At 40.4% G+C, this 26,661-nt stretch overlaps 1 protein-coding gene across 4 annotated transcripts in view; it reads right to left on the bottom strand.

The window, feature by feature from the left end:
- LOC138049013 (uncharacterized) overlaps nt 1-26,661 on the bottom strand; it is a 29,603-nt gene extending 2,942 nt beyond the window's left edge. The window contains exons 1-6 of one of the 4 annotated variants that reach the window (XM_068895124.1): nt 26,418-26,661; nt 7,527-9,050; nt 4,765-4,818; nt 3,559-3,712; nt 2,392-2,483; nt 786-877 (exon numbers count right to left, since the gene is read on the bottom strand). In XM_068895124.1, coding sequence (XP_068751225.1) covers nt 786-877; nt 2,392-2,483; nt 3,559-3,712; nt 4,765-4,818; nt 7,527-9,050; nt 26,418-26,501 — 2,000 coding nt within the window. In that variant the 5' untranslated portion in view covers nt 26,502-26,661. Of the gene's footprint in view, nt 1-785; nt 878-2,391; nt 2,484-3,558; nt 3,713-4,764; nt 4,819-7,526; nt 9,051-14,787; nt 14,925-22,616; nt 22,743-22,971; nt 23,114-26,417 lie in introns of those variants that run through there. The other 3 variants (XM_068895126.1, XM_068895127.1, XM_068895125.1) reach the window with 3 other exon arrangements.

Here is a 26,661-nt window from a genome sequence, read left to right as displayed (position 1 = left end):
TTATGCGTTTACATGAGACCGGCCTGACAATAAACTCAGACCGGTCTGACTTCGTCTCGGTTTAGCAGCCGAGACGAGGAACTCTCGTACCGGTCTCGTGTAAATAACAACAAATTATCTCAGACCGGGTCCAGAAATTTCAAGCCTGTAAGCCTTTAGGTTAGCGATACATTTATTACACAAAAGATTTTATTTCGTCCCGAAATCAGGCACCAAGCACTTCGTCCCGGTTTCATGTAAACGGCTGCAGAAACTTCATACCCATACAAGTTCATACCGGTCTGAGTTCGTCCCGGTCTCATGTAAATACCCCCTTAGAGGCACGCCCAATGTCTCTTTTTGGTGAGGGTAAATGCAGCTGCTGAGGGCATGACATGAGGGCCGGAGTTTAGGAGACATCCTGTAACGTTAACTGCTTTTATTCCTAGACGCAGGTGATGTTCAAGTTGGTGAGAAGAGAGGAGGACACTTTGTGATGCTTATAAAAGTTGTCGCGCATCTAGTTACACATCTGGAAGAATCGGAGGTTAATGATTCATGAACTTGTTCATTCGGAACCACAAAGGGGTCGTTCTTATGGAGCCTTGGCAAGACCGACGATGATCGTTACGAGAAGGTCATCTAAAAAATACCACTTTGCGCTGGTGTACTCGTTTTGCGATAATACTAAGCCATTTAGAATTAACATTGTATGGCGGCTACCCGGGAGTAAAACTTGACGTTGAGGTTGCTAAGCTCCCAATTCTCTACTAAAACCGAAAATCGCAAGATCTGGCGAAGAGTACCTGCAGTATTCAGGGTAGCTGAGAACGTAACATTTGTCCACAATACACGCCACGCTATTGTCATCCTTGTGCTTGGATGCCATGACTTCCATCTGTTGGCGACAACAAGCAACATGCAAAATGTGATTAATAATTGGTCGCAATTTCGGACCCTGAATTATAATCACTCTCTTTTTGGTGGCTAATTCCGTTCATTATCGAAACCAAAAGGCTTCGCTATAACTGGGGAAATGACCAAGTTAAACAAAGTTCAATGAACCCAGTCTTGGAACCAATTTGTTCATAACACAGTGCGTCCTCTACGAGGATTAGCATGTTAATTAGAAAATGTGTAATGATGACATCGTCAGAGGTTTCCTTATACCTTTGTGAATCTTGAACAGAATAAACGTGAGAACAGATACGTAACCTCCTATCAGCCAACTTAACGTCACGAAATCCTATCTAAGAGGTCAGATCTCTCGTCCATATTGAATCAACTACTTGAAATTTGACATTAAAGGACATTACTGACTGGGAGCTTAAGAAAAGACAGTGACGTGTGCTTGTCATTTTGGTAGATATCATCGTCATTTTCGTCCTCACAATCACGTCAAACGACCCAACTTGAGGCCGTGACCACCCCAGGATAAATCTCCTCATCTAATAACCCCTAAGCTCACCACAACTCTATGCCTTGGATACCCTGCGAGTAGAGTCTCTTTGGATCTTCCTAGATAAGTCGGGAAGAGGAAAGTTAACAGGGTTCTCCTTATCAGGTGGTAACCGGTAAAAGTTACTGCTTGTAAGAGCACTTATTACCTCCTGCAAACGCTCAGAAGTCCCTTATCCTTTGCAGAACGTCCAACATTAACCAAATGCTTTACCGGTTTGAAAAGGTCCCTTACCTGTTGTGCTTAAAACTAGAAGGAACCCTGAAAGTAGACTCTGCCAGCCGGCTCGTCATTTCGCCTTGAGCATGCATTAAAAATTCAAACCTATTCGGGAGTCAGTCACGCATGACTAGTAACCGCAAAACCACAAAACCAAAACAAACAGTGGGGATATTTTCGAACAACTCTGGCAAACACACGACAACCAAGGAATCATTTCCTTCGAAACTCAAGATAGTTCAAGTTTTTAAATTGCCATTTCAATTTTTAATGAAAAAATTAATAGGTTTCTCAATTCTGGCAAACTAGTTTCTGTAACCGACATACGGAGGAAATACTCATAAGAATTTAGACAGTTAAAAATTGTCGCGCTGTTGTAAATTTAAAAAATATTGATGACGCGTGGCGATTCATCATGCGCATAATTGAAAAGACAGGTTTGACAAGTCGAGACTGGACTGACTCATCCATTTCTTTGGATGAGCGGCAGATCAAAGAAAGTCGAGCCAGCTGGCAGAGTCTACTTTCCTCTTCCCGAATTATCTAGGAAGATCGAAAGAGAGACTGCTCGCAGGGTATGCCTTGGAAGATACTTAACACTTTCCACGCCTAACGATTTGGAATAATCGCAAAATGACTAGAGCAACGAGAAGTTGTATTTTAGATGACGTTCTAGTAGCAATCATCATCGTCCTTGTTCAAACTCCCAGATAGCTGCTTTAACAACGTCTTACCTCTCCATGGAAGTTTGGAATTCTCCCGACTTCAGTCTGCTCTGGACGATAATACCAAAACACACTCATCATCATCTCACCAGCATTTGGACCTACAGTCGGGGATAGAAAACACATGTTCATGATCAACGATGGTTATCGAGCTCACACTGAGTATCCATCCGACGATACAGTGATACCAAGATGAGCGCTTGCCCAAGAAGAAAGCACGATACTCGTATCTAACTTCTACGTTTTACGACTTAATGCCCGGAAGATGGGATGCTCGTCATCCCGTCTTGGTCCTCTGGTGTATAGAGTGTTTTCACTCACGTGATCAGTAACCTCGTTTTTCCACCGAAACAAAAGAAAACGTTTGCATGATTATAGAGCTCACTTCCCAGAGGATTAGTTGGGTACATTAACATGGCCGCCGTTCCACTGTTTAGGGAAACCAACATGGCCGCCGTGCCGTCACGTGAAAACACGCTAGAACTTAGATAGGACGCTTAAGCACGAGACGTTTCGAGCTACGAACGCCAACCGGAAGGAAGCTGTTTTCCTTTCTAACTTGTCTTCACAGCAACAAATTCCTATTGTGTGAAAATGTCGGAGACACCACTGTGCTGGAATGCGAAATGTTCACTTCCGGTTTCCGTCCGTGGCAAAAAAAAAGTCTCTGAACGAGGATGAGAGAGGCATGGCCCTCACAAGCAAGTCTCCACGTGGTGCTGTCATACTTTTAGCTAAGTCCTCTCCTCTTCTAACAAGAGTTATGATTGGCTCTAAACCGCGCGCCGGATAGCAGCTTAAAGCGCTCAGCTTAACAAAGCCACTTTGGCAATCTAACGCTAATATAGGTTGAAAACTTAGTTCGCTCGCGTTTGTTACTTTGGTACAATCTTTCGTATCTCCACGGAACGGTTACAAAACGCCTTCCGTGACTTGCAACCATTAGACTAAGAAATCTTTGTAAAAAGGGGCGATAGAAAATCACCATCTCATCTCCTTCGATAGCAAATAACCAATCACATCTCTAGACCAGCGCAAAAAGGTGTGATTCCGTTGTCCTGCTGTTGCGCTTGCAGTACGTGCTGCATCACTCCAAAACTCGCTCCGCAAAAATGATGTAAGTTTTGTTGCTTGATTTGCACGTATAACCCACATCTTTACTGGAGTGCCACCTACCGTCATCTTCTTCCCAGAGCCCTGAAACACGCGCAACAAATGGAGGATCCTTCTTGCGCGTGCCTGATTTCAGTAGAACCGAGTCCCTGACGTTGATAATTTCGTCTCCCCGCTGAACACCACTGTAGTACCGCCGTATCACGATAGTCTCGTCCTGAAAGCGAGATCGAAATCTTAACAGACACGCAGTCCACTCGGGGAATTTAGAGACTGGTATTTTTCTTGAACCTTGTCGTTACAAATTCAAAAAATACTTTCCGCAGATGAATGGAAGCATGTTAGAGAAAGAATGGACGGAAGCATGCTTAAGTTTCCCCAGTCTTAAACAATGATAATAAGGCTGAACCTAATAATTGTAAGCCAATCTCAGTCTGATCTGTTGTTAGTAAATTGATTGAAAGAGTTGCATTTAATCAATTCTATGACTATTTCAATGAAAACAATTTATTACCCGAATCAAGATTACATTGTCCCTTACGTGTGCTTGGATATGACCTGACAAAAACAGGCCAAAACTAGATAATAGGGACTTTAAGGTGGCTTACTACAATTTTAATGGCTTATAACAGCCCAACTTCTAACTCTTTTGAATAATGTCCCAAGATGTTTTTCATTCTCTATTTACTGTTTGCTTAAGTCTTTTGCCATTCTATGTGAAAATTGAACAATTAAACGTAAACAAATGGCCAAAATGAATGACCGAGTACCTAAGGAGAGACTGGGCGCCAGTAGTTTAAATCACGTTTTTCTCAAAATCTACCCATATGACCCCACCTCAAATTTTCAGGAATAAGAATTTGGCTCTGATTCAGCATTCATGCAAAGTAAAATAAAATCTGTTAGGTAGATTTTGAGCTAATTTTGATTTCACATTTTCTTAGTTTGCAAAAAAGTCCTTTCTTTCCCGTCGAGCAAAACAGGCTCTGCTGGAGGGTGAAAGCAATTGTACGGGCTTGAGTCTCTTACACTTCTGGCCCCAGTTGTCCGAAGGGTAGATAGCGCCATGACTGGATAACTCATTGGTTTTGCTAATGTTTATCCGCAGGATAGTGATTTATCCGGTGGATAGTGTTATCACCCCTTTGAACGACCAAGGCCTGAATCTCTTCTTTGTTTTAACCTAATAAGTTTACTTCGTGTAATTTCCCCGCAAAGGGAACGGTAGTTCGGTGGATGTTATCACAAGTTGGTTGCGGCAACACTTACGTAGCAGTAAGGTTTGTCCAGGGCTTCACCGATAAACATCCAGCCATTGGTTCTCTGGAAATACCACAGGAATAAATGTTAATCAACAAACAGAACGTCAAGGAGAGAAAAAAAAAGTACACTAGTCTGCGTTGCCACAATCAGCAGCTTTCAAGAAAGTATCAACCGAAGCCCAAAGAATTACACTGACCAATCAAAAAAGGCGCAAACAAGTGTATAGGGGCTGTAGCCAAATTCAGCGACTGGAAACTGGCAACCAAGTCAAGCGAAACACAAAAATAGAGCGATTTTCAAATGACCTTGAAAAATAAACGTAAATACAGAACGTAAACAAAAATGCAAAACATTTAATTGGCTTATCAAACAAAAACAAAGCGCAAATTTTCATTGGTTTAGCGAACGCGGATGCAAACAACGTCATCTCTCCATGGAACGTTCTGGAAAGTTCCGCTTTGACGTCATTTGAAATACAGTGATGTGATTGGGCAATTGAAATAACCAATTACTGCCCATATTAGGAGTTTCCTTGGCGGGAATAAAAAGAAGCTTTGTTTTATTACTCTTGCCAAACATTGGTCCGTGAAACAAATTGCCAACACTTTTTCAAGGTCATACGAAAGTCGCTCTAAGTACTAAGAACATTGATGGAAGGTCCGAATAAACCAGAAAATACAAAATGAGGCAGGAATGGGCAAAACTGAAGAAGACTGAGATGGACTGCAATCGGGATTTTTGAAAACTTCTCAGCCTAACAATTTTTCAAAGTTGATCTCTGTTGTTTGTAACTTAAATTATGTATGCTCGACAGACATTTTTTCGTCAAGAAGTTTTGGTTTGTGTTGTTTAAAAGTAATTTCTGAGTTACCGTTAAGTTGTATGGCGAGAAGGGGCGAGTAAATAGTAAAACGACACACAATTGACAGCACCTTCAAGTTTCAACAATTTTGAAGTGGTCTTATTACAAGGATGAGCTCTACGACACCGTTTCACAAAACGCCAATGTTATGGTATCAAATGAAACAGCAAAAATTCCTTAACAAGATGCACTCGTTGATGTGACGTAACATGTCCCCATGACAACAAAATGGCCACCTTAAAACGCAATATTTTTGCCTTAAACCCTTTTATCTCAAAAAACAAACTCGGTGACCCCATATTTTTTCCCAGAAAGTGATTAACAGGCTTCAGATCAAGCGTTTTAAGACAAAGAATAGGGTACTTTTACATAGTCCTTTGTTGCCATGGTTACACATTACGTGAGATCAATGGGTGTCTTGTTAACCAATTATTGGTGTTTCATATAGTAACGTAACATTGCCGTTACACGAAAAAGTTGGGTAGATTCAATACTTCCGAATGGTACAGTTTGTTGAAACCGGTTTGAGCCTCCTTAAAAGGTGACGCACTTTAAGTGCCTTCAACTCAGATTTATCTGCTTGCAGAGATAAATCTCTTCACCTATCGCAAACATATTTTGATTTTTTTCCGTTTTTATTTCGACACTTCTTTTTGCAGGGAGAAATACATGAAAGATATTATGCAACAACTGGGACCCTCCGCGATCTAGTACGGATGCTCTAACCAATGAGCTACTGGAGACTGTGTGGTGAGCAAGGGTGAAATGTGGGTATAGACTACGACTGCATCACGCAGTCATCACATAGTCTCCAGTGGCTCAGTGGTTAGAGCGTCCGTACTAGATCACGGAGGGTCGTGGGTTCAAATCCCATCTGGGGCTCGGATTTTTCTGAGTTCCCATTTGACGATGCATAATATCTTTCATGTAATTCTCATTACAGGTGCCGTAAATCTCAAGTCTTAAGTCGATCGTCCAAAGGACCAAATAATTGAGGGTCATGTATATATTCCTAAGAAAGCGTCACAGGTTGCTATGCAAGGCAAAAATTGTTTTTAAAATAGGGATGCAAAGCACTTTGTGATGTCACCTCAACGATGGACCCACACCCCTCACAACGTTAGCCGTGGGACAAACGACTGCTTTTTGTCAACTTTACGCAACTTGAGGGGCCAATTAAAAGCGATTATCGCAAGGAATTTACGCAAAGTACACGTTTTTATGGAGATAAAGTTTGAATTGAAGTTAAATTTTATCACCATAAAAACGTGTATTTTACGAAATAAAATTTTTCAAGTTGGGGGCACTTTACGCAGACAGTTCGCCATACTTATTCCCGTCTTTATAACGAGACTACCGACACTAGTGCAATACAGTCCCGTTGAGGAAATTTTCTGTCGCTTTCTTCAACCTGAATGTCTTATCCGCTCTAATCGAATCCCACCTGTTCGCGCGCTTGTATCGGATTTGAATCAACTCTGATTTGCCCCCCTACAGCTGACGAGTTCCTCCTTCTTTGGCCCAAACTTCGATCGACACCCACCTTTCGATGGAAAGTACAGGCTGCGCAGAAATTAAACGACGCAGAGTAACACGAAAGAGGCTTCCATGCAACTGACGCTAAAGACAACTCTCGACAAACTTATCGTCGTTTGGGCCAGGCTCAGAAATTTGCTTTTTAGGGATCATCGTTGCCTAGTTCTTTATTGGCTTCCAGTGGGAATTCAATGGTCAATCACTCCAGGCAACTATGGGACCGGAGACGGATTCACTGTGATATAAATAGAGAGGCTAATGAACCGGTCAAGAATTCTTTTAGAGTGTGGCCTATGAAGTTTACAAAGGCGTCAATCACTATCAATAAACGTTCCCTACTCTCTACCATTTTCATTCCACTAATACAAACCTTGGGAACCCTGGGTTCTGCACGCGCTCTCTCTGCGGCTAATTTCTCAAGCTGTTGACTCAAGTTCTTTAAATGGACGTTTTTCAAAGGGTTGCCCGCGGGCCGGCCGCGTCCAGCGCTCATAGTAGATGTCGATGTAGCAGCAAAGTTTATCTTAGGGATCTTTAAAGTAACAGGGGCTGGGCAAGAGGCTGGAATTTTATTGGTGAGTTCTTTTGCTTTCTTTGCCTTACTTCGCTCGTCAATTAAACCACCAACAGCTTTGAACTTTGCAAAAGGCCCGTCATTAGCGACGAACACATTTTCCATAGCCTGGTTGTTCATCCCCACAGTCCGTCTCGTTACAGCAGTCTTGCTCATTTTCAACTCAGGAGGTGGTTTAGATGGCGTGACAGGTGTGACCAAGTGACTCTTGGTAAACGGAACCGAGCCAGCTGACGTCACAAGTTGTCCTTTGATTGGTACAGAAAGAACTCGCACGTGTTTGACAGGTGGTCGCGGTAAGTCCACCTGGATGCAAACATCCACCATTGTCTTTGGTGGAGAATCAGTCGTTGTATCGCATTCTATCTCGCCTTCATCAAAACCCATCGTCTCCTTCACGCCTGTGTCTCGGCTCTCCATATCACCAATTAAATGAATTCTCTTGGCATTTCTTTCATCTTCCGAAGTGGAATCAGCCTCTGGCTTTCTTTTATCTTTCCCACCTCTGTGACCGTTAGTGAAAAATTCAAAATGACCGCAAGAGCCATCCTCCACTGTCTCAGCATTGTCAAATTCATTAGGGCTGACAATTACGCCCTTAGATCTGAGGGCGTCCCATGTGGAAGTCACTTCGCCCTGAACGAACACATCCGAGTCTACAAACTCTTCCCCTCCGAGGTTATTCTCCGACCTGTCCGACTGCCTTCGTTCTGTAGAGCTCCGAGTAGGTGGCTTCTTGGTGGTGTGACTGTGTTGTTGTATTTCAAACATGCTTCGTCCCGCTAAGGGACTCGAAGGCTCAAAAAACACATTAACTTTAGCGGCAGCGTTCAAACTCGCCATTCGCGGTGTTCTTCTCTGTGCTAAAGAGCCACCCTCCACATCCAGTGAAGTCTTATCAACGTAACCGGGCGTCGGCGCCAGGCGTTCCAACATCGAAGTATTACGTGTGCGCGATCGACGCGCTCGCTTCGGTTCAGTACCGTTTTTATCACCAGCAAAGGGCGCGCTATCTATTGCATTTCCCATTGTGGGCCTCTCTTCTATTTCCATAATCTGTTTAAGACTATCAATGTATCCACCTGGAAACGGATCACTTTGTAAGTTGCCTGTACCGCGATCACTTAAATCAACGTTCAAGACAGGACTGCCCGCGGTCAGAACATGGTCAATGCCCTCTCCAGTATAACTCCAGCCATTTTCTTCGCGTTCCTTTTGATTGTTGAATATCCTTGAGATGTTCCCTGCTTTTCTCCTTCCTCTTGATGCTTCACTTGAGTAAGGCTCACCAGTTTGCATCAGTTGTCTTCCCGATCGAGTCTGCCAAAAAACAAAGACAGCATTAATCACTTCAAGACTCGGGCGATCTTCGGGGGTAAATAAAACAAATACCAAAACAGATAAGATTACGCATAGTGTAAATTAGACCCTTTGGGAATAACGATCTCGTGTGACTTGGAAAGGCATGGGGTTCCAGCCCTGAGCCGCCCAGAGGGTTTAAACATAACTCGGAAGAAAGCGCCACCTTACAAATAACACAAACAGTCAGGATTTTCATGCGCGATCGACCGTACGCTACGTCAAACATTGCTTATTTAATTTGTGGCACATTCTAGACTGTTAAAGTCAAATCACAGCACTACTACGATAACAATTAAACTTGAAGTCCTCGTTGCGACAATTTGAATTAACACCTCAGTTTTTTTTGGAAGAGATTTCTGAATTTATATAGGGAAAAGGCATGCGAAAGAATTTAGGATAATTTGAGGCAGCGTGAGCGGCAAAGTTCTGCTACAATCTTGGACAGAAAATAAAGGAAAGTCTCACCCAATTCTCCCCCAAATCGATGATGAATCCACGCGCAATCGGGTATGTTTTAAAACGCTGCGACAACCCTAAGTCATGTCGTAGGCCTGTCGTAAGCTTGTCGCATGCGCAACAAATCATCCGGTTTAAATCGGTCCCAAGGCATCAAAACTAACTTTCGTAACAGCCCAAGCTGAGAAACGACAGCTTTTAAAAATGTGTCCTTGTTTCAAAATCTTCGCTCAAATTTGAAAATGGCATTCCTATTACTCTAACAGAGTAGAGTTTTTAATTTTAAGAAGGTCATTCCAAAGGTTTTTCAAGCGCCCTTGAAATCTGGAATTTAACTCTACAGCTTTTTAAAACCTTCAAGAAGTAACTCGAACCCTGAAAAAAGGGCACTCAGTTTGGCAGAAACTAGAGATGCCACAATAAAAGGCCTACATCGCTTCTAAATGATCGCCCATATGTGAAAGGAACGCACATTTTCCAATTGTGAGGCAAGCCATGAAATATCACAAACTATAGCACCGTTATTCTACCAGAAACCACAATTTGCCATGCATCGGTTGTTTTCTAATTGCAACCAAAACAAGAGGTCAAACAGGCATAACATCTGTGTCTGGATAAATATCGCTTGACGTTACCTCTTTACGGTAGAATATATAACCTCAAACCCATGATCCGATGAACGCTTAAATTTGATCTCACTTGCTTTGGACGAAATACAAAAATCATCTGACGGCAAGATAAACTAAGAAGAACTGACAAGTTCAGTGTGTACAGTTTCAAGAAAGTCAAGCAATATCTTACGTAGACGATTGCAAAATATTCATGTTTGAAGAATCAAGAGCAAGAGTACACGGAAAATGATTTGTGATTCACATAACTGGCAGCAGATGAAATTTATGGCACGACAGTATTTTCAGGTCATATAATCAACCTTTCATACATTTCTGCTTTTAAAAAGCAAGACAGAAAATTACGACTACGAAAGGAAACTTGATTTTTAAACTGCACCAGCCATTTACACCTCAACGATTTTCTTTCTGAGAGCTGGAAGGTAGTATAAACGACTACTGGAGACTAGAGTGTGAACCGTTAAGCGATGCGGTTTGAGTGCAGCTATTACAATATAATAGTTTTTTTAGAGAGGATTTTTTCCTTTAGCAAATAAGGATCGTGACCCGCTCGTGTTTTTAATTCACAATATGTTTTAGATCCATTTTAGAGGAAAACTGCTCGATATCTATCAAGAAATGATACAAGGTCCTCGACTCGATTCTATGTAAGTTTAACATCAAACCTCTTGCGAAATCGTGTAATGAAGCACTCATTAGGCAAGTGTAACACAACTTTTCCCCCGTAAAGATTCCCAAGTCCCACCGCCTTTTTTCAACAGCAAATACATTGAAAGAAAAATTGACCTAAGAGGCATTTTTCCCTTGCAATACATTTCGTTAATAATAATGCCCAAAATTCAGAATCTAAGTACAAAAAATGTTGATAGCCTGGTATTAAGTAAAACCGTGAAACCAACAAGATAAGATACCAATCACGAAACAAAGACAAAACATTTGCTTCCAGTGTTCACAATCAAAGCTGTAACCCACAAGCATATCACACCCACATGATGAATCCTGTAATCTGGTTGGCTCGTGGAACTTTTACCTTTTGTGATTGAAAGTGAGAAGCAAAATATTGGCATTTTGTATTTTAAACCAAATTTTGTACTACGAAATCAAAGAAAGTAAGCAAAGGGATTTTTCTTCAACGATAATCATAGTATTAGACAACACATTGTCAGTTTCTATGAGTCGCAGTGAGTTCAGTGCAGTTGACTGTTTGTTTAGCTCATTATCCAACTCAAATAACGGATATTTTCGTCAATGGCTTCCTTTTCGCCTAAGGGAAACTTTGTAGGTGAACTACCCACAAGAACAATACAATTTTCTAGTCCATCCTACAATCTATGCCTTAGGCAAAAATCATAAGAAAGCAAACAATGTTTTTTATCAAAGACTTGATTTAGTTGATTCACTTCGTTTTGAAATGGGTTTTGAACAGGTTTTATGTAGAAAAAAGAGAAAAAAAGGAATTGGTCATTTTTGGACACTTACTTCCAAATTGGTCCACACTTAATTATTTGTTGGTTGGAAAAAGGGTACAGAATGCTCTAAATAATGATTTCTTTTGTCATTTTTTAACCTAAAAAGCTGGGCATAAGGCTTCAGGTATTTTTGGAGATCTTTGATCTACAAGCCATTGACAAACTGACAGGTGTTTGAATCAAATCTCTTATAGTCCAATGGAATAGCAATCATGAAGGATCTGAATTATATCTCACTGTGACCACTTTGACTAGCTTGAGTTCTTCTGCGTAGTTGCAGGTTCAACTCATCAACAGCAACATAACATGAGTGAAGTGCTTTGCCTCACACCTAATATATTTCTTTGCACAATTTGACCGTGAAAAGTCCATAAGGTGGAATGGTAAACTAATCATATGCTGTCAACATTAATCTTAATTAAGGTTGACAACATAATTAATTAATCTAACTGTATGTCATTTGTTGACAAACACAAGAGTATTTTTATGACAAAATCCTCAGCAACAAAAGCATGAATTGATGCGAAGCTTTTCGTGAACCCGCTGACTTCTAATGCAGCCCCACTGACAGAGTAAAATCTAGAGTAAAGTCTCATTCCTAGGAGGCAATGGGTTAACTCTATATGCTGTAAATCTGACTTCAATTCTTTCTCTCCTTAGTATACTATTTTCATATGGTACATGAATGTTTTCTTATCTATATACATAGAGGTATATCTATCTCTATCTATAGACAAGTATTAGAACATTAATTATTGAATAAACCAGCCCACTAAGATTAGCAATAGCTACCTGTGGGCCTGTCCACTTCAAGCTCAGGTTTATTTTGCCATTTCAAGTTCACCTAATAGTAAGTTACATGAATCACCACATTATGGCGAGAGGGCCTTGGAAAACATTGGGCACTTGCAAATTAGTAAAAAAACAAATAAATAAAATAAAGATTATTGTTGTTATATCAAGCATCAAAGGAGAAAGAAACATCTTGCATAAATTTGGTTTTAAAGAGTAATGACAATACTACTGTTGCTCTTATAATCTGGGAGATTGTAAATCAAATTAAATTGTCAAATCAAACTGGAATTGAGAAATGACAATTTTCGATAAGATTGTGAAACTGGATTACCCAGACAAAAACTGCCCCTAGTGACTCCTGATAAATTGCAACATTCTAATTCTCCCTCCAAGTTGTAATGTTTACTAAGTTTAGTAAACACTCAAGGAGAATTTTATGTAGCATTAAAGTCATTCTGTAGGCCACTCCAAAAGACACCCCTTTGATTTGAAATTTGGATTCAGAACTGAGTTACAAAAAGAGTGGTATTCATAATCCGACATAGAGGATACAAGTATTTCCTCACAGCATACCACACAAAGGCTGATCATTGGGGTGTACACTTTGACATCTTTTAATGGAGGGAATATAGTTTTGACTGGCTAACCCAAAGACTCTTCAGGCAACATAGAACCCCCCAGTCGACATGTAAAATCTGTTATTAAAGTCTCCCTGCCTGGAGTCAATGGGCTAACTGAGCCCTGTTACAGCGGTTTTCAATTGAGTGTAGAAAGTAATAAGTGAATTGCTTTGTGTTTGCATTACTGCACTCAGAGATTGGTTCAAAGTTCTCGCACCACTTTTTCAATCAATTAGAAGTGCAACCAAAACCAATCATTGCTCGTGCATGCACATTTTTCCATGCTTTGTGTCGGCTATGTGTAATTACTTCAAGTTTTGATTGGTTTACTGGATTGTATCCATCCTTTTTGATTAGAGTGGTTTTCAATCAAGTGTCGAAAGTAATTAGCAAATTGCTTTGGTTTATAATTAATTGACTCACTGATTGGTTCAAAGTTCTCGCACCACTTTTTCAACCAATCAGAAGTGAAACCAAAACCAATCTTGGCTTGCACATGCACATTTTCCCACGCTTTGTTTCAGCTATGTGTAATTATTTCAAGTATTGATTGGTTTACTAGTTTGTCTCCGTCCTTTTTGATTGGCCAGAGTAATTACTTTGGTTTTGGTTTTAAGACACTCGATTGAAACTCGATCTAACCAAAGTAATTACTTTGGTTTAGGTTTTATGACACTCTATTGAAACTCGCTCTAGCTAGTTGATGTCACAACTGATAACATTTTAGTGCTTTAACCATGTGACGTAACCAGAAGTTTCCATCTTCAAAAGTTAGGGTACCACTGAAACAACAATGTGTTTTTCAAATGCTGTCTTGATACAACCCAGAACAAATTTTACTTCTATATTATTGTAGTATTAGACTAGTTCTATCTGCCTAATCAACTTCATTCCAGCTGTAGTAAGAAAACTCTTAAAACAGTAATAATTGTGCTTTAGCCAACAACTTGGCTACTTAATTTAATGGTCTATCATAACACCCTTCCAGAATTAAGAAAGCTTTGGGCTTTTTTTCTTTAACAAATTGGCTCCCTACTAGACAAAAAACAAGTTGAAACGATAATAGTGAAAGCCACGGTACAAGTATTTAAAAGACCGTTGACCATTTTTACACAGAAACCGAAAATTCATAAGTTGCAATACCAAGAGACACCATGTGTTTCAGAGTCGTAACGGAAGTTTTACAAGTAACCCATTAACGCCGAATTTTGCGTTTTCGCAGATACTTTCTCTAATTATCGGGGGCTAATGCGATAAGGCAGCTACACGTATATGTTCAATATACGAGAATTCTGACTGAAATCAAAACAAGTTACTTAAAATTCCATAGCTTTTGTAGTAAAATCGAAATTTCTAAGGGTTTGGCTTTCATTTAGCGTATTTTCAGCAGTGTTGTGCTTAAAATAAGAGCTGAAGCACCAAAGATTGTGAGGTACTTGCCTGCGCGATTTCCACGGCGAAAATCACACGCGCCAAAACGGTTTACGCTTGTTGCAAAAATGCACGTTTCAGATGAAAAGAAAGGCTAAATGTTGTTGAAATTACTGCATATCTTTAACATAAGCCTTTCTGCTGTCGAAAGATCCATAAAACCAATCTTTTGAAGGTATAGTAGAGATTCAAGTGAGAGGGCTGGCGCCATTCGCGTTGAATAAATTAAGAGGTTACCGCGGGTATCACTCGAGATTTCTTGTCGCGGTGACGTTTTCGGCGTGAAAGAACTTACCTTGTCGCCGAAAGAATGGCTCTGTCGTTCTTTTCGCTTCTGGTTTATCGTTTGCAAGGATTTATTTTAGAGGAAACACGTTTTCAGCAGCCGTCATCAAACGATTTCTCCCAAATTGCCAGACGAGTAGATTTCGAGATCTCTCGAATCCCAAGATGCAACACGGGGTACACTTAATCTCACCATCGAAACGAGGCCACACTCCTGAAAGGCCACGTGTAACAAAACATAGTAATTGGCCTAGAGACGCATAATTCGTCTGGGACGAACTTGGGCAAACATTTTTTCTGCGTCTGTTAAATTCGTCTAGTATAAAGACGGCCACAAGACGCATTATGCGTCTGGACGAAGAATCTATTTTAGTGCGTCTTCGAAGACCTTAAAGAAAGGAAAGAGCATTCAGTAATATGTGAAGTTGATAGAAAACGGATCAAAAGCTTAAATTGGAATTTCTGTCAGGCTAGATAACACTTGACAGTAAGCATATCTATTGCCCATATCATAATAACATTACCTTACGACAGGTATTTTGTTACGCAGCCTAGTTGGCAAATCATTACTGAGAGATGTTAATGTTACATTCACACAACTCATATTTTATCGTTTTTGTTACTTTTTAGGAATTGTTTTAGCACGTTCTCTTTTAAACAAGTCTAGAACTCATTATTGCAACGTGGGTAGATTAAGTACATACCTACCTACCTAATCCCTATTCCTTTAACGTTTCCGTTCTATGAGAAATACGTCAATATGAAAAGGGTAAATATTTTTTAAGACCAACCGTTGTCCTGATCAATTGGGAGTTTTAGGACACGTGGGTTGCTTGCATGAAAAGCCATTTTTGGATTGTCTGTGCTGCCATCGCAATTTACGAAACGACTACGCCATAAAACAATAATATCATTGGTTAAAAGGGCATAAATAATCGTGCTGCACGCTTTTTAATACAAATTCTCGGGGTACACTGCGTAGCAACAACCTGAAATCACCCGCTTGTAAACTGAGGTTTTAACGACAACGTCACGGAGCATACAAATGTGCAGGGGCACCCAACATCAATTTTTGGAAAATATCTGGGATAAAAATACCTGGGATAAAAATATGCCTATAGCTACCGTTTAAATACTAAAATAGGTTTAACAATGCTATGTTCAATGTAGTGGTTTTGAACTATGTTCTCGTTGGGTGCCCCTGAAATGCGAACCTTTCATACTCTATTTTTACTCTGAAATTAAAAGCCTCGTACTCAATTGTTTTTTGGATACAATGATGTACAGTGGATGCACTTCGCTCACAATTATTGTACGGCCGTGAACGAGATGAATAATGGCAAAAGACATATTTTGAATTAACGTCTACGTCGCTGAGTGTTGATCGTTAAGTACGTGTTTTTGTTTTACGGAGGACAGCAAAGAGATTTACGCAAATAAAACTAACGCACGCCGGTGAAAAGCACGCAAAGCGTGCAATGAAAGCCATTGTTCAGTTTGCTTCAGGTGGTGTTTGATCTGAATTCTCAAGGCATCGCACGTCATGTCCGGTCTTCTGCCATTAAAAAGAAAAAAAGTTGACTTTAAGACTTATCTCTGCCAAAAAAGTTTTTGATCTGGCAGATGTTTTCAGTTTCTTGTAGAAATGGCATCACCTTGCGAGCTTCTTCGGGTATTTTCTGCGTTACGAGTTTTTTCGATACTCGTATTAAAAAACTGAAACTAAAACCTGAAATTAAGTCCGTCTAAAGATAGATAGTGGACGATATCTGCTGTGAGGTTTAGGAAAAATAAGGAATTTAAAATTGCATTGGAAAGCAATTTTGCCTCCTTCGTCGGATTGAACAAAATTTTACGCCCCCGTCATTTAGACAAGAACACACTTAATGAAAAAGTTACTACGAACAAAAAAGTATAGTTCTCTTTCGTTACACTTTCAATAACGTTCATAGCTGGCCATCCACTCCAGTATAAGAAGGGTGAATTTGTTTCATTGACAATAAACGAAGTTTTCGTTCCAATAAACATAACGCCCCACACTTTTCTCTTGGTTACCTTTATGCGTTAGAAATCGAAATCCCTGACTCCAAAAGCGAACTGTTTAATCTTATATAAAATTTCAGCTGCGACATTTCATGAGTTCAATGGAGTCGATACTTTTATCTATCCAATAAAGGCAGGATGTTGGAAAGGAAATAAGATTTTAACCCAATCCAGAAAAAAATACCTTAAAACCATGTCCTCGACTCGTGGGTGGCAACCAATTTATCTAATGAATGAAGTAATCTACCTAATGTGTCTAGAGATCTTCGGCGTGTGGCTTCCGTTGAAAAAAAAAAAAGAAGAAGATAAACACGAGTCATTGTTGGCAAGGCGTTTTAGCTGCATAGCTTTGCCTAGCTCAGGCTTTCGATCAAGGGGATTAAACAGAATAATGAGCATGATGATGGATTAAAGCCACTAAAAAAGACATAATAGTGTTTGCGGACAAAGAGGCGAAGGAGTGCTTCAAAGTCAATTTGACACTTCCTTTGGATACTGCTAAGATATGCGAAATACAATGGATCTGGAGTTGACAAGCTGTTAAGATTGTGCCAGTTATAATTGGAGCCCTTGGAAAGTTTCTTTGAAGATAAACTAAGGAAATCGCTTGCTGAAATGAATACATGTAGAATGTTTTCACGTGACGTCACGAAGGCATGATGGTGTTCCTAACTAATTCTCCGGGAATTGAGCTCTATTATCAAGCAAACCTTTTCTTTTATTTCGGTGGAAAAACAAGGTTACTTATCACGTGGGTGAAAACATTCTATATGCACCTGAGGGACAAAGAACGATCGTAGAGGACACGTCTACCGCAATTGGCAAGACTTCCACGGATACGCGAAGAGTTTATATTCTCCTAATCTTGAACAGCGTGTCAGTTCTCAGCTGCAGTTCTGTAACGTCCCACACAAAAACTGTTCCACTGTCGACGGTTCGTTATCCTCCTCCGAGAACAACACAAACTCTGACTGGTTGTAGACGTTATTTCGAAATAAGTAAAAAAGAATATCTGGTCAATTTAGCTAACAGAAGAAACTATAGATGGATTCAGTTTCCTTAATGACGATATAAAATCGAAGATTTAGAAATAACTTTGAAATTTATGACTGTTGGTTGCATTAGTTCAGGCATCGGCCATTCTTGTTAACCGGGTAAAATTAATACGAAAACAACTAATTTTTTTGCTTACACCTTACCTCTTGTAGATGACAGCTTCCTACAAGAGTCTCCCAAATACATTCAAATTTCCGAGGACGAAAACCTCTAAAATATTGATAGACCTTTGAAATCAGTCCATTTTATTCTCTTTGCGAAAAGTGACACAAACGTGGGTAGATTAATTTGTGACGTCAAGGTGACGCAAGACGTCACTAAACTTCCGAGTTCCGCTCTCAAAAAAAAAGACGAGATTCCTTTGAAAAGAAAATTAAAGATTTTCTGGTGAACCCTAAAAGGCAGCGAATACATAATCAAAGGATAGAAACAATTTATTTTTCGACTTTTTCAGTTCACATCAACGGTAGATTGCAATTTACAAATGCTTCCATTCACACTGGCTCAGCAATCAAATGTCTAGAGGCCTTTGCTCATAAAATCAAGCATTGAACTTTCGGATGTCATCGCCGAAACCTGGGTATCAAATACAAAATTATGCCCGGCCGGTTGGGAATGATTATGCTCGCAATTAATTAAACTGCATCACTCCCTCAAGATATACTAAAATTCGGTATTCGTACAGGGTCTTTTAGACTCTACATTGAACAAAAAAGCGACATGTCACTAGTGATGAAAAAACCCGGCGTTAGCTTGGAGAAGGAAAACAAGACGCAAAGCGTTCCTTTATTTTGTATAACTTATGATGCTGCAGGATGAAAATACTCTGAGTGTGAAAACCACTTCAACTCAAAAAGTGCTTGGTAAATTCATTGATTTCTATTCTGCGTAGTAAACTCTGTCGAGTTCTTGTTGGAACCAACGTTCGCAATTTTTTAATATGGTAGGTTGGCCGCGCAGTACCAGATAATGACACAGTCAGCTATAATGCTAGAAATTCCAGGAAATCCGTCTCTTTCCATGGGTGGCCCGTTTCAACACTGGGGCTAACGCTCAGATGGCCGGATTTCCTAAGACAAGTCACCACTGCAAATTACCCTTTATGGCAAATTCTGATGTTACCCAGGACCACATGGCCAACTTTGCATATTCAATCACCGCGAACCATTGATTTGCAGTTGATTTTGTGTATTTTTACCAATTAGTTTCCTCTCCTCGCTTTGCAACTTAACGTTAACCCACAAATTACTTTTGAACAACAGAACTCAAAGCTTCGTGACAAAAAAATGTCTGCATGTCGAGCACACATAATTTAAGTTACAAACAACAAAGATAAGCTTTGAAATACTGTTAGGCTGAGCAGTTTTCAAAGACCCCAATTGCAATCCATTTTAATCTTTTTCAGTTTCAGTTTTGCCAGTCCCTGCCTTCTTTTGTATTTACTGTTTTGTTGAAACCTTCCTTTGGTTGCCAGTTCCCAGTCGCTGAATTTGGCTAAATTTCTTGACACAGCCTCTAAAAAACAAACGGACTTCTATCGTCTGGTAAATGTAATCTCAACAGAATTAAGGTCTTGGCCCACCTTGGTCAACTTTTCCTGAGTTCTTTGTGTGGGCCCATTTCCATAATAGGGAAGATATCGTTGACGTCACCCGTTGTCATTAATTTGCCAACCAGAGCCTAGCCTGCGCTCGCAGACGTATTTCCGGTTGTCGCTTCTCTCCGCTAACCAGACTAAGGTCTTTTGTTCCTGTGGTTGGCAAATTTGAATAACAAAAGCAATGTTTGTAAACAGATAACTTCCCTATAGAGATGACGTGCCGATGGATTCCTGCGATCACTAGCACTATAAATTGCCGTTTGACCGTGAAAAAAAAAAACGAAGAACAAAAATAGCAAGGCGACACACCATAACACCAGCCAATCTCGACCCCAGAGGTCTTCTCTTGACTGCGGGAGAGAAGAGCTCTGGGAACCCTGAAACAAAAGTGTCTTCTCATTGGTTTTCGTGAAGAACAATCAAAAGCGTGTCTAATTGGTACCTTCCTGTAGCACGAGGAGTGACCAGGCGCCGTAAGGTTCAAATAGCCAATTTTTGGCTACAAGAACCCTACCGCGCATGTTCTCCTAGATATAGTTTCCCAGAGCCTTGTGTCGATCCAAGGCTCTGGTGACGAGAATCAACACCAACCTGGTGTGGCCAACACATCACGCATGCGCACAACCATTCCACCCGGTCGATTGGCAACCATGGACAGCTGTTTCGGCCTTATTAGGTATCATCAGCATGGCATAGCCAACTGTGCATTAAAAGGCCGATTCCAGGCGTTTATTGGCAAAAGGCAATACCGTTACCCTGTATAACATTTCTCTCACTTCCTTTTACACGTTTTGTCTCGTTCACCCGATAGCCTCGACTGCTGGGTTGTGGCGAAGTCAAGAGCCATTCTGGCCTATTCTAATATGACTCAACCACAGTCGGCGAGTGGCTCCGTGTATCTTCTAAACGAAAAATTAAGGATCCACCAAGCACGAATCCTTTATGCTTAAATCCCAACCAGCTCTGTACGAAAATAAAAAAAACGTCTAATATGCTGCAATCGTAAAACCGAAAGAAGATATCAATGACGTTTTACTGCCGCTCATAAACAACAAAACAGTACAGAACAGCTATCGTCCTCGTCTAGGCGCGCTTGCTACCTTCGGGTAGTCTCGAACTTAAAATTGAGATTTCACTTAAAAAGCCTGGCGAACTCCTCCTTGTTTTGCGTGGCTTGTTGAGCTTGTTGCAATTAAGTTCGTTTTTTGGAAACCTCAGCGCAAACCAAAGCAGTGTACGTGCTTCTGCGGTATCAAAGCTGCAAGGCTTCCAGCAGCTAGTAACTGATTACTCAGCTCCGAAAAAAAGGCAATAATCTCTTTCTCTCGAGTTAACACTTTACGGTTTCATTTTGTAACGTAATTTGATATTTTTTCAGTTTTAATAGCTTTTAATTTATGACCGTTCATCGTTTTCATCTTTTGTTTCCCAAGGCCCTTTAGCCATTAAATTGCTGGATCATTCCGAGCTTTTTGAACGCCATATACTTAGTGCGACAAGAAGAGAGTCGCAGAAAATAGTGAGCCCTTCAAACAACTCACGCATCAAACACCTTAAAACATGCCGCGACAGAACCGCTTCAATTTTTTGCAGGAGCAACCACAAGAGAAGCTACAGAACGAGGAATTAAACGATATGTGCATGGCTTTCACCAAGGCGGGGTAATCATTAACCTGAGTATTTTTGCAAGTCATGGACACTCCAGGCCGGAAGGAGAAGCGATTCGCAAAGCCCTTCAAACCACTCCAGTATCAAACACCCTAACCAGGGCGCTTGCCCTAACAAGCCATGATCGAGCCACCTCCAATTTTCGTAGGAGCAACCACGAGAGGACTGAGATTCAGAACGAGGAATTAAACTATGTCCAATAAGAATGTCAGTCAAGACCATGAATCTTTTAAGACGGCAACAACCAGGACAGTTGTCACACAGACAGAGACCAATGTAGGAAAGCTTCCGTGGAGAAAGGAAATCTCTTGGCCGTCCGCGAAAGTTATACAATATGAGATATTGCTTGAGTCTCACGGAGGGCGACATTGGAGTCTGCGGAAATGCGGTATCCGTTAGTATTTAGCACGGTATTTCGGAAATCGTAGTCCGAAAAATTCGGAATTGCGGTATGATCATCCCTACGGAAAGCGGTTCTCGAATGTTTTGGTTCACGGTTCCGTGCAGAAAGTACGTCGCGGAATTATCAGACTTCCGGTTGCTTCAGGGGAAAAGAAATTGAAAACTCTACAACTCTTTGGTGCGGGATCAATCGTCAACTGCATGTGCGCAATTTAGTTAAACATCTCAGTGCAGATATAATTCTGTGGTGTTTCTGTCATTTATTGCGAAACTGAAATTAAGGAAGTAGAAATCAAGCCACTTGCAAGAAAGCAAACTTAGCCGCTAGAGTCTAACAGTCTAAGATGATTTCACCCTAATTAATTTCTAAATAACACGTAATACATCCAACGGCAGTCAGAAGAGACGGGCCGAAGAAAATCTCGTGTAAAATTTTATTGGGATTGCCCGTGGATTCTTTAGTGTCCCGTCCCAGCTTACTACCTCGTGTCTCCGAAGACTGATTTCAAACGGCTAAAACAAATGATTGCCATCTTTCAAAGTTTGGGTCATTAGATATCGACCCTTGTAAAACGCGATCTTTCAACGTTATTTTGAAGAGATCATTACTCCATTTCAGTATGTACTGCCATACTATACACGGATTTTCGCTCAAAAACTTTTATCCCACGAATTTGCATCAAGCTGAAAAAGGTAAATCTATCCAGTTGAAATGTTAATGATACCGGCTGCACAAGCTGTGGATAAAATCCTAAAGTGTGACCATTCAAAGGAAAGCTACCGAGCAGTACTTCCTACTGGTACTATTTATGATGCTGTTGAATGTGGTTTGAACATCTTGAGCCAGCGGATGACCATTGAAGGAAAAACAACAGAACAACAGTTCAGCGCTAACTAACAACCTGAAAAGGTTGCCAGGATAAATTCATTCTTGTTTAAAAGCATTTTTAGAACATATATATTTTCAAAATCAAATAATTAATGGTTTTTGATTTCTTACATGGACACATATCCAGTCTGTTAACTTAAAAGGCCACATAAATTTATCATATGACTATAAATTTACTCACCTTATGATGTCGTCAGGGTCGTTTGGGCTACACATTTGCCTATTACGACTTCCGCGTTAATTCTTTAGAGAATTTATTCAGCCCTTATTAATGTCAATTTAAAAGACGACTCTGAATTCTCAACCAGCCGTAATACAACGTTAACAAAGCTGTGACAATATTAACTGCTTCAAAATTGGGCTCATCCCACATTTGAAGCCGCGTGCACAGTTTTATGTCATCGAGACGTTGGAACAGGCGTGTTTATTCAGGATTCGAAAAACCACAATTAACTTCAGTTAACCCTTAAGGCCTCTTGTTCGGTGAAAACGGCGAAACAGCGTTCGACAATAAAAACTCCAAAATAAAGACCTACCTTCGATGAATGATTTTATGGCCTTCCCAAGCGCTAAAAGATAATCAATCCGCGACCAGCTACAATTGTAGGTTCAGATCGTGGAGTGAGTTCAAAAGATACTCAATCCAACAACTGCCGATGCAAGTGTTTATAAATTAGACGCGCTCATGTGACACACGTCACGAGCCAAATCTAAAAAACACGTCACAACTAAGTTGGAGAAAAGTCAACAATATCCGCAAACAATGTTGTGTTTTTCCCAAAATTTAAACAGTGGCTCAAGGTTTTTTTTTACTTCATACCGAAAATGAATGTGGTTTTACACACATTAAGGGTACATCGGTTTGAGCCATTAGGTAAAAATAAATTTGCAATACATCGTTGACTCGATAATTCGTTTCAGCTAACTTGTTCCTTTGTTCTTGTCAGATAGTGCTATATTTGGAAAAAAAAATTGCTAATGGAGGCGGAAGTTTATTTAAATTTGCCGGAGGATGACTATGCCACAGTAAAAAGTCTCAAGAACAGGAACTGAGGATTGGATGTTCATCAAAGTTAAGTATCATGAGAAAAAGCAAAGCTCGAATTTGCTCCGCGATTCGTAGCCCAACATAATAGATTTTCTTTTTAAATTTAGGCTAATCTTTTTTAAATTCTCACACCTCGAAAAACATGGTCTACAATAGATGGGCATGCATGCATGCATGGAGCTTCCAGCATGCAAAGTATCACTTGATGGTTTTCTATATTTTTTCAGGAATTTTTCAGGACGGTATGAGCGGCAACTTCTCATATGGAATTGAGAAAAACTGTCTTTACCTATGACCAAAGAAGGAGGATAAAAACCGCGGACCGTACTTTATAATCAATCTCGTGTAGTGTATAAAATCAGAAGACCGAAAGACCACTGAAGAGGTGGGTTTCCAAGCACAAAAATGCTGTCTGCATTAAAAGGAATCGAAAGGAAAGGAAAGGAAAAGAACTTTAATTTAAGTGTCTAGAGAGAAAACCTCTGGGTGCAGAGTAGAGAAACAACAAACTCAACCCATATATGACGCCGAGTCTGGAAATCGATCCCGGGCCACATTGTTGGGAGGCGAGTGCTCGCACCATCCCTGCACCCCAGCCCCAAAGTTCGTTCACAACTCCAAAGTTGAGAGCCATGATGGTTTTTCCTTGAAGTTGGATGTGAGACCCAAACGCTTGAAATGACCACAAAGTCATCCTACAAGTGCTCAGTAAACGTTTGACAGGCATTGAAGTTTCAAATATCAAAGAGGAACCACTCTGAAAGCGTTGTAGCTTGTCCTTAGTTTGTAACCTAGTCATGCAGTCCGGCTTACATTCGGTAAGATTTATCGGATCCGAGAAATCGGCCCGAAGGCGTCGGAGACCAAACCTTACGTGTTTTTTACAGCCAATTTTAAGAGATAAATTGTTGCCCTAATATATAGATCGCCCTAATAGTGCCGAAAGTTATGAGCCCTTGCTCTTGTGACTCTTAAACAATTGATTAATGCCAAGTCAAAACGCCGATTTTTCATTATTTTCAGGACTTTTCCTATATTTCTCTCCAAAACACATCGGGAAAACAAGATATGGGCGACTGAACTTATTGGCGCAGATTCCGCAAGTTCTCTTGCATAGCTCAGTGTCTCAGTGGTAGAGGATTCGAAATAGTATTCGGAAGATAACAGCTTCGATTCTTCTTAGGAATACTTGCCTTTGTTTCAGAATAAATTCGAGTCGTTACCGACAAATGAATAAATTTATCTCTCCTTCAAAATCGGTACTATTCTTTCAAAAAACAACAAGAGAAGTTAGCGAGGAGCCCCAAGTTCCTTTCTTGAACGTGAAAAAGAACGAGTCCTTGTCAGTCTTAATTCCTTAGGGAAATCTCCATGATGCAAGATACTAGAAACTGACAAAATTTACTGTGAAAGCCATATATATTTGAACTGCGGAGAGAACCAAGTTAAGATGCTGATCATTGCAGTTATTAATTCACGTTACTTGAGCAGCAGCCAGTAACGAAAAGAAGGCCTGATTTTTTTAGGATTTTCTTTCGTTACTGCTCAAGTAACGTTAATCAATAACTGCTTACAGTACATACCGTGAGACTTAAGTTCCGTTTCTTTTAAGTGAATCGATTAACGACAGTTTCAAGGCAATCTTGTCAGGAGTTGTGACTGATTACTAGTCTCGAATCGTCTCGAAATGGTTCGAGTTTCACTGTCACAATATACAAACTTGTCATCGTCAGTCTTTCCGAGAAATTCACGAATCATGACGGAATGTTTCAAAGAGTAGTCCGGGCATAAAAGACTTCGATCGATGGTTTTTCCGACCGTGAATTAAGAATTATCTCGGACTGGTTCGTGCCGGCGTGCCGGGACCAGTGTCCATAAGCATTTTCTCGGAGTTGCTTACACGGCATCTGCTCTGTAATTTTAGTATCTACATAACCTCCAGTATACTTTATTGCAAGTCCTTGTAGACAAATTGCAAGCCCGGCCGGCGAGGTCGTTGGTGAATAACACATAAATGCTGACTGATGCCTAAAACTCGGTTAATTAAGACAATTAGAATGAATTCATCATTGCCCGGCATAACTAGATGTTTAAAGATTTTCTTCGAAGTCTATAGGAGCCCCCCGGGTAGGAGCCAAACTTTGGCCCCTTTGGTTTCCTCGTCGTCATAGCACTACGTTCCGGTTGTCCGTTGTCCGGGGTAAAAGAGCCAGGGAAGCCGTCGAGATGAATTTACCCCGATGACTAAAATTTTGGCAGTTGACACCTAAGATTCTCCTAACATTTAACATCAACACATTAGGGAGCCCGGTATGAAATATTCGGCCCACTCTTCTAGTGGGTAGAAGTATCGGAGTTTGACAGAGTCGCATTCCATTGTTTGGCAATATGGAAAACTGAGCCGATAAATTTTATTGGGACTTTCACAAAGGAAGAACTTTTCTGAGGGGGTATGAAACGTGAAAAGTAAGAAACAAACGGACGACGAAGAGGAAATATTTTGGAAAAAGCTTGAACTTGTTTCAGTGATGTTTCAATGATGATTGACGTGGATTTCTGTCCACTTTCGTTTGAGTTCGTTGAGATTATCTGCGTCGAAAATTGCTCCGGATGCATTCAATGTGCTCATTATTCTATATTATGCCGGCGCCGTTAAAACCCCGTTGTATTTAAAAGTAGAATAGTTTTAAATTCAAGCAAATTATACTCATGAGGGCAGGCTTTGACTTCCGCTATCCAGTAACAATTGCCCGTACGTAAATAAGTTAAGACTTTCATTTCTCAGTTCAATTCACTGAGCTGTCCTTGTTGTTGTATCCATAATTTGATCGTTTCATCAGGAACAAGCATATAGTAGGATTTATTTAATGCTATACATTATTTCTATCTATCATTCAACGCCTTAAGTAACAAGGAAAGCATGTTATACTTAACCTGTATGAATTTTGATTTGTTCTGTTGACTTTCCATCTCTCTACGAAGCCTTCTTGTGTCAAACGTATGACTAGAGGCCGCCATCTTGCAATTATTTACCTTCCACTGAACCGGTGGGAAGTGACGTATGACTGCAGACAAACACGAGAGTAATAAGGACTTATATCAAGCCAAAAAATTTGAAAGTTAATTTTGTTCGCTTCGATTGTTCAACCACCAAAATAACCAACTTATTTTAAGTTCT

The sequence above is a fragment of the Montipora capricornis genome, chromosome 5 (assembly GCF_036669925.1).
Source record: "Montipora capricornis isolate CH-2021 chromosome 5, ASM3666992v2, whole genome shotgun sequence".
NCBI classification, from domain to species: Eukaryota; Metazoa; Cnidaria; class Anthozoa; order Scleractinia; family Acroporidae; genus Montipora; species Montipora capricornis.
Note: the sequence above shows the minus strand (reverse complement) of the source record. Positions and strands in the feature narration are given on the sequence as shown.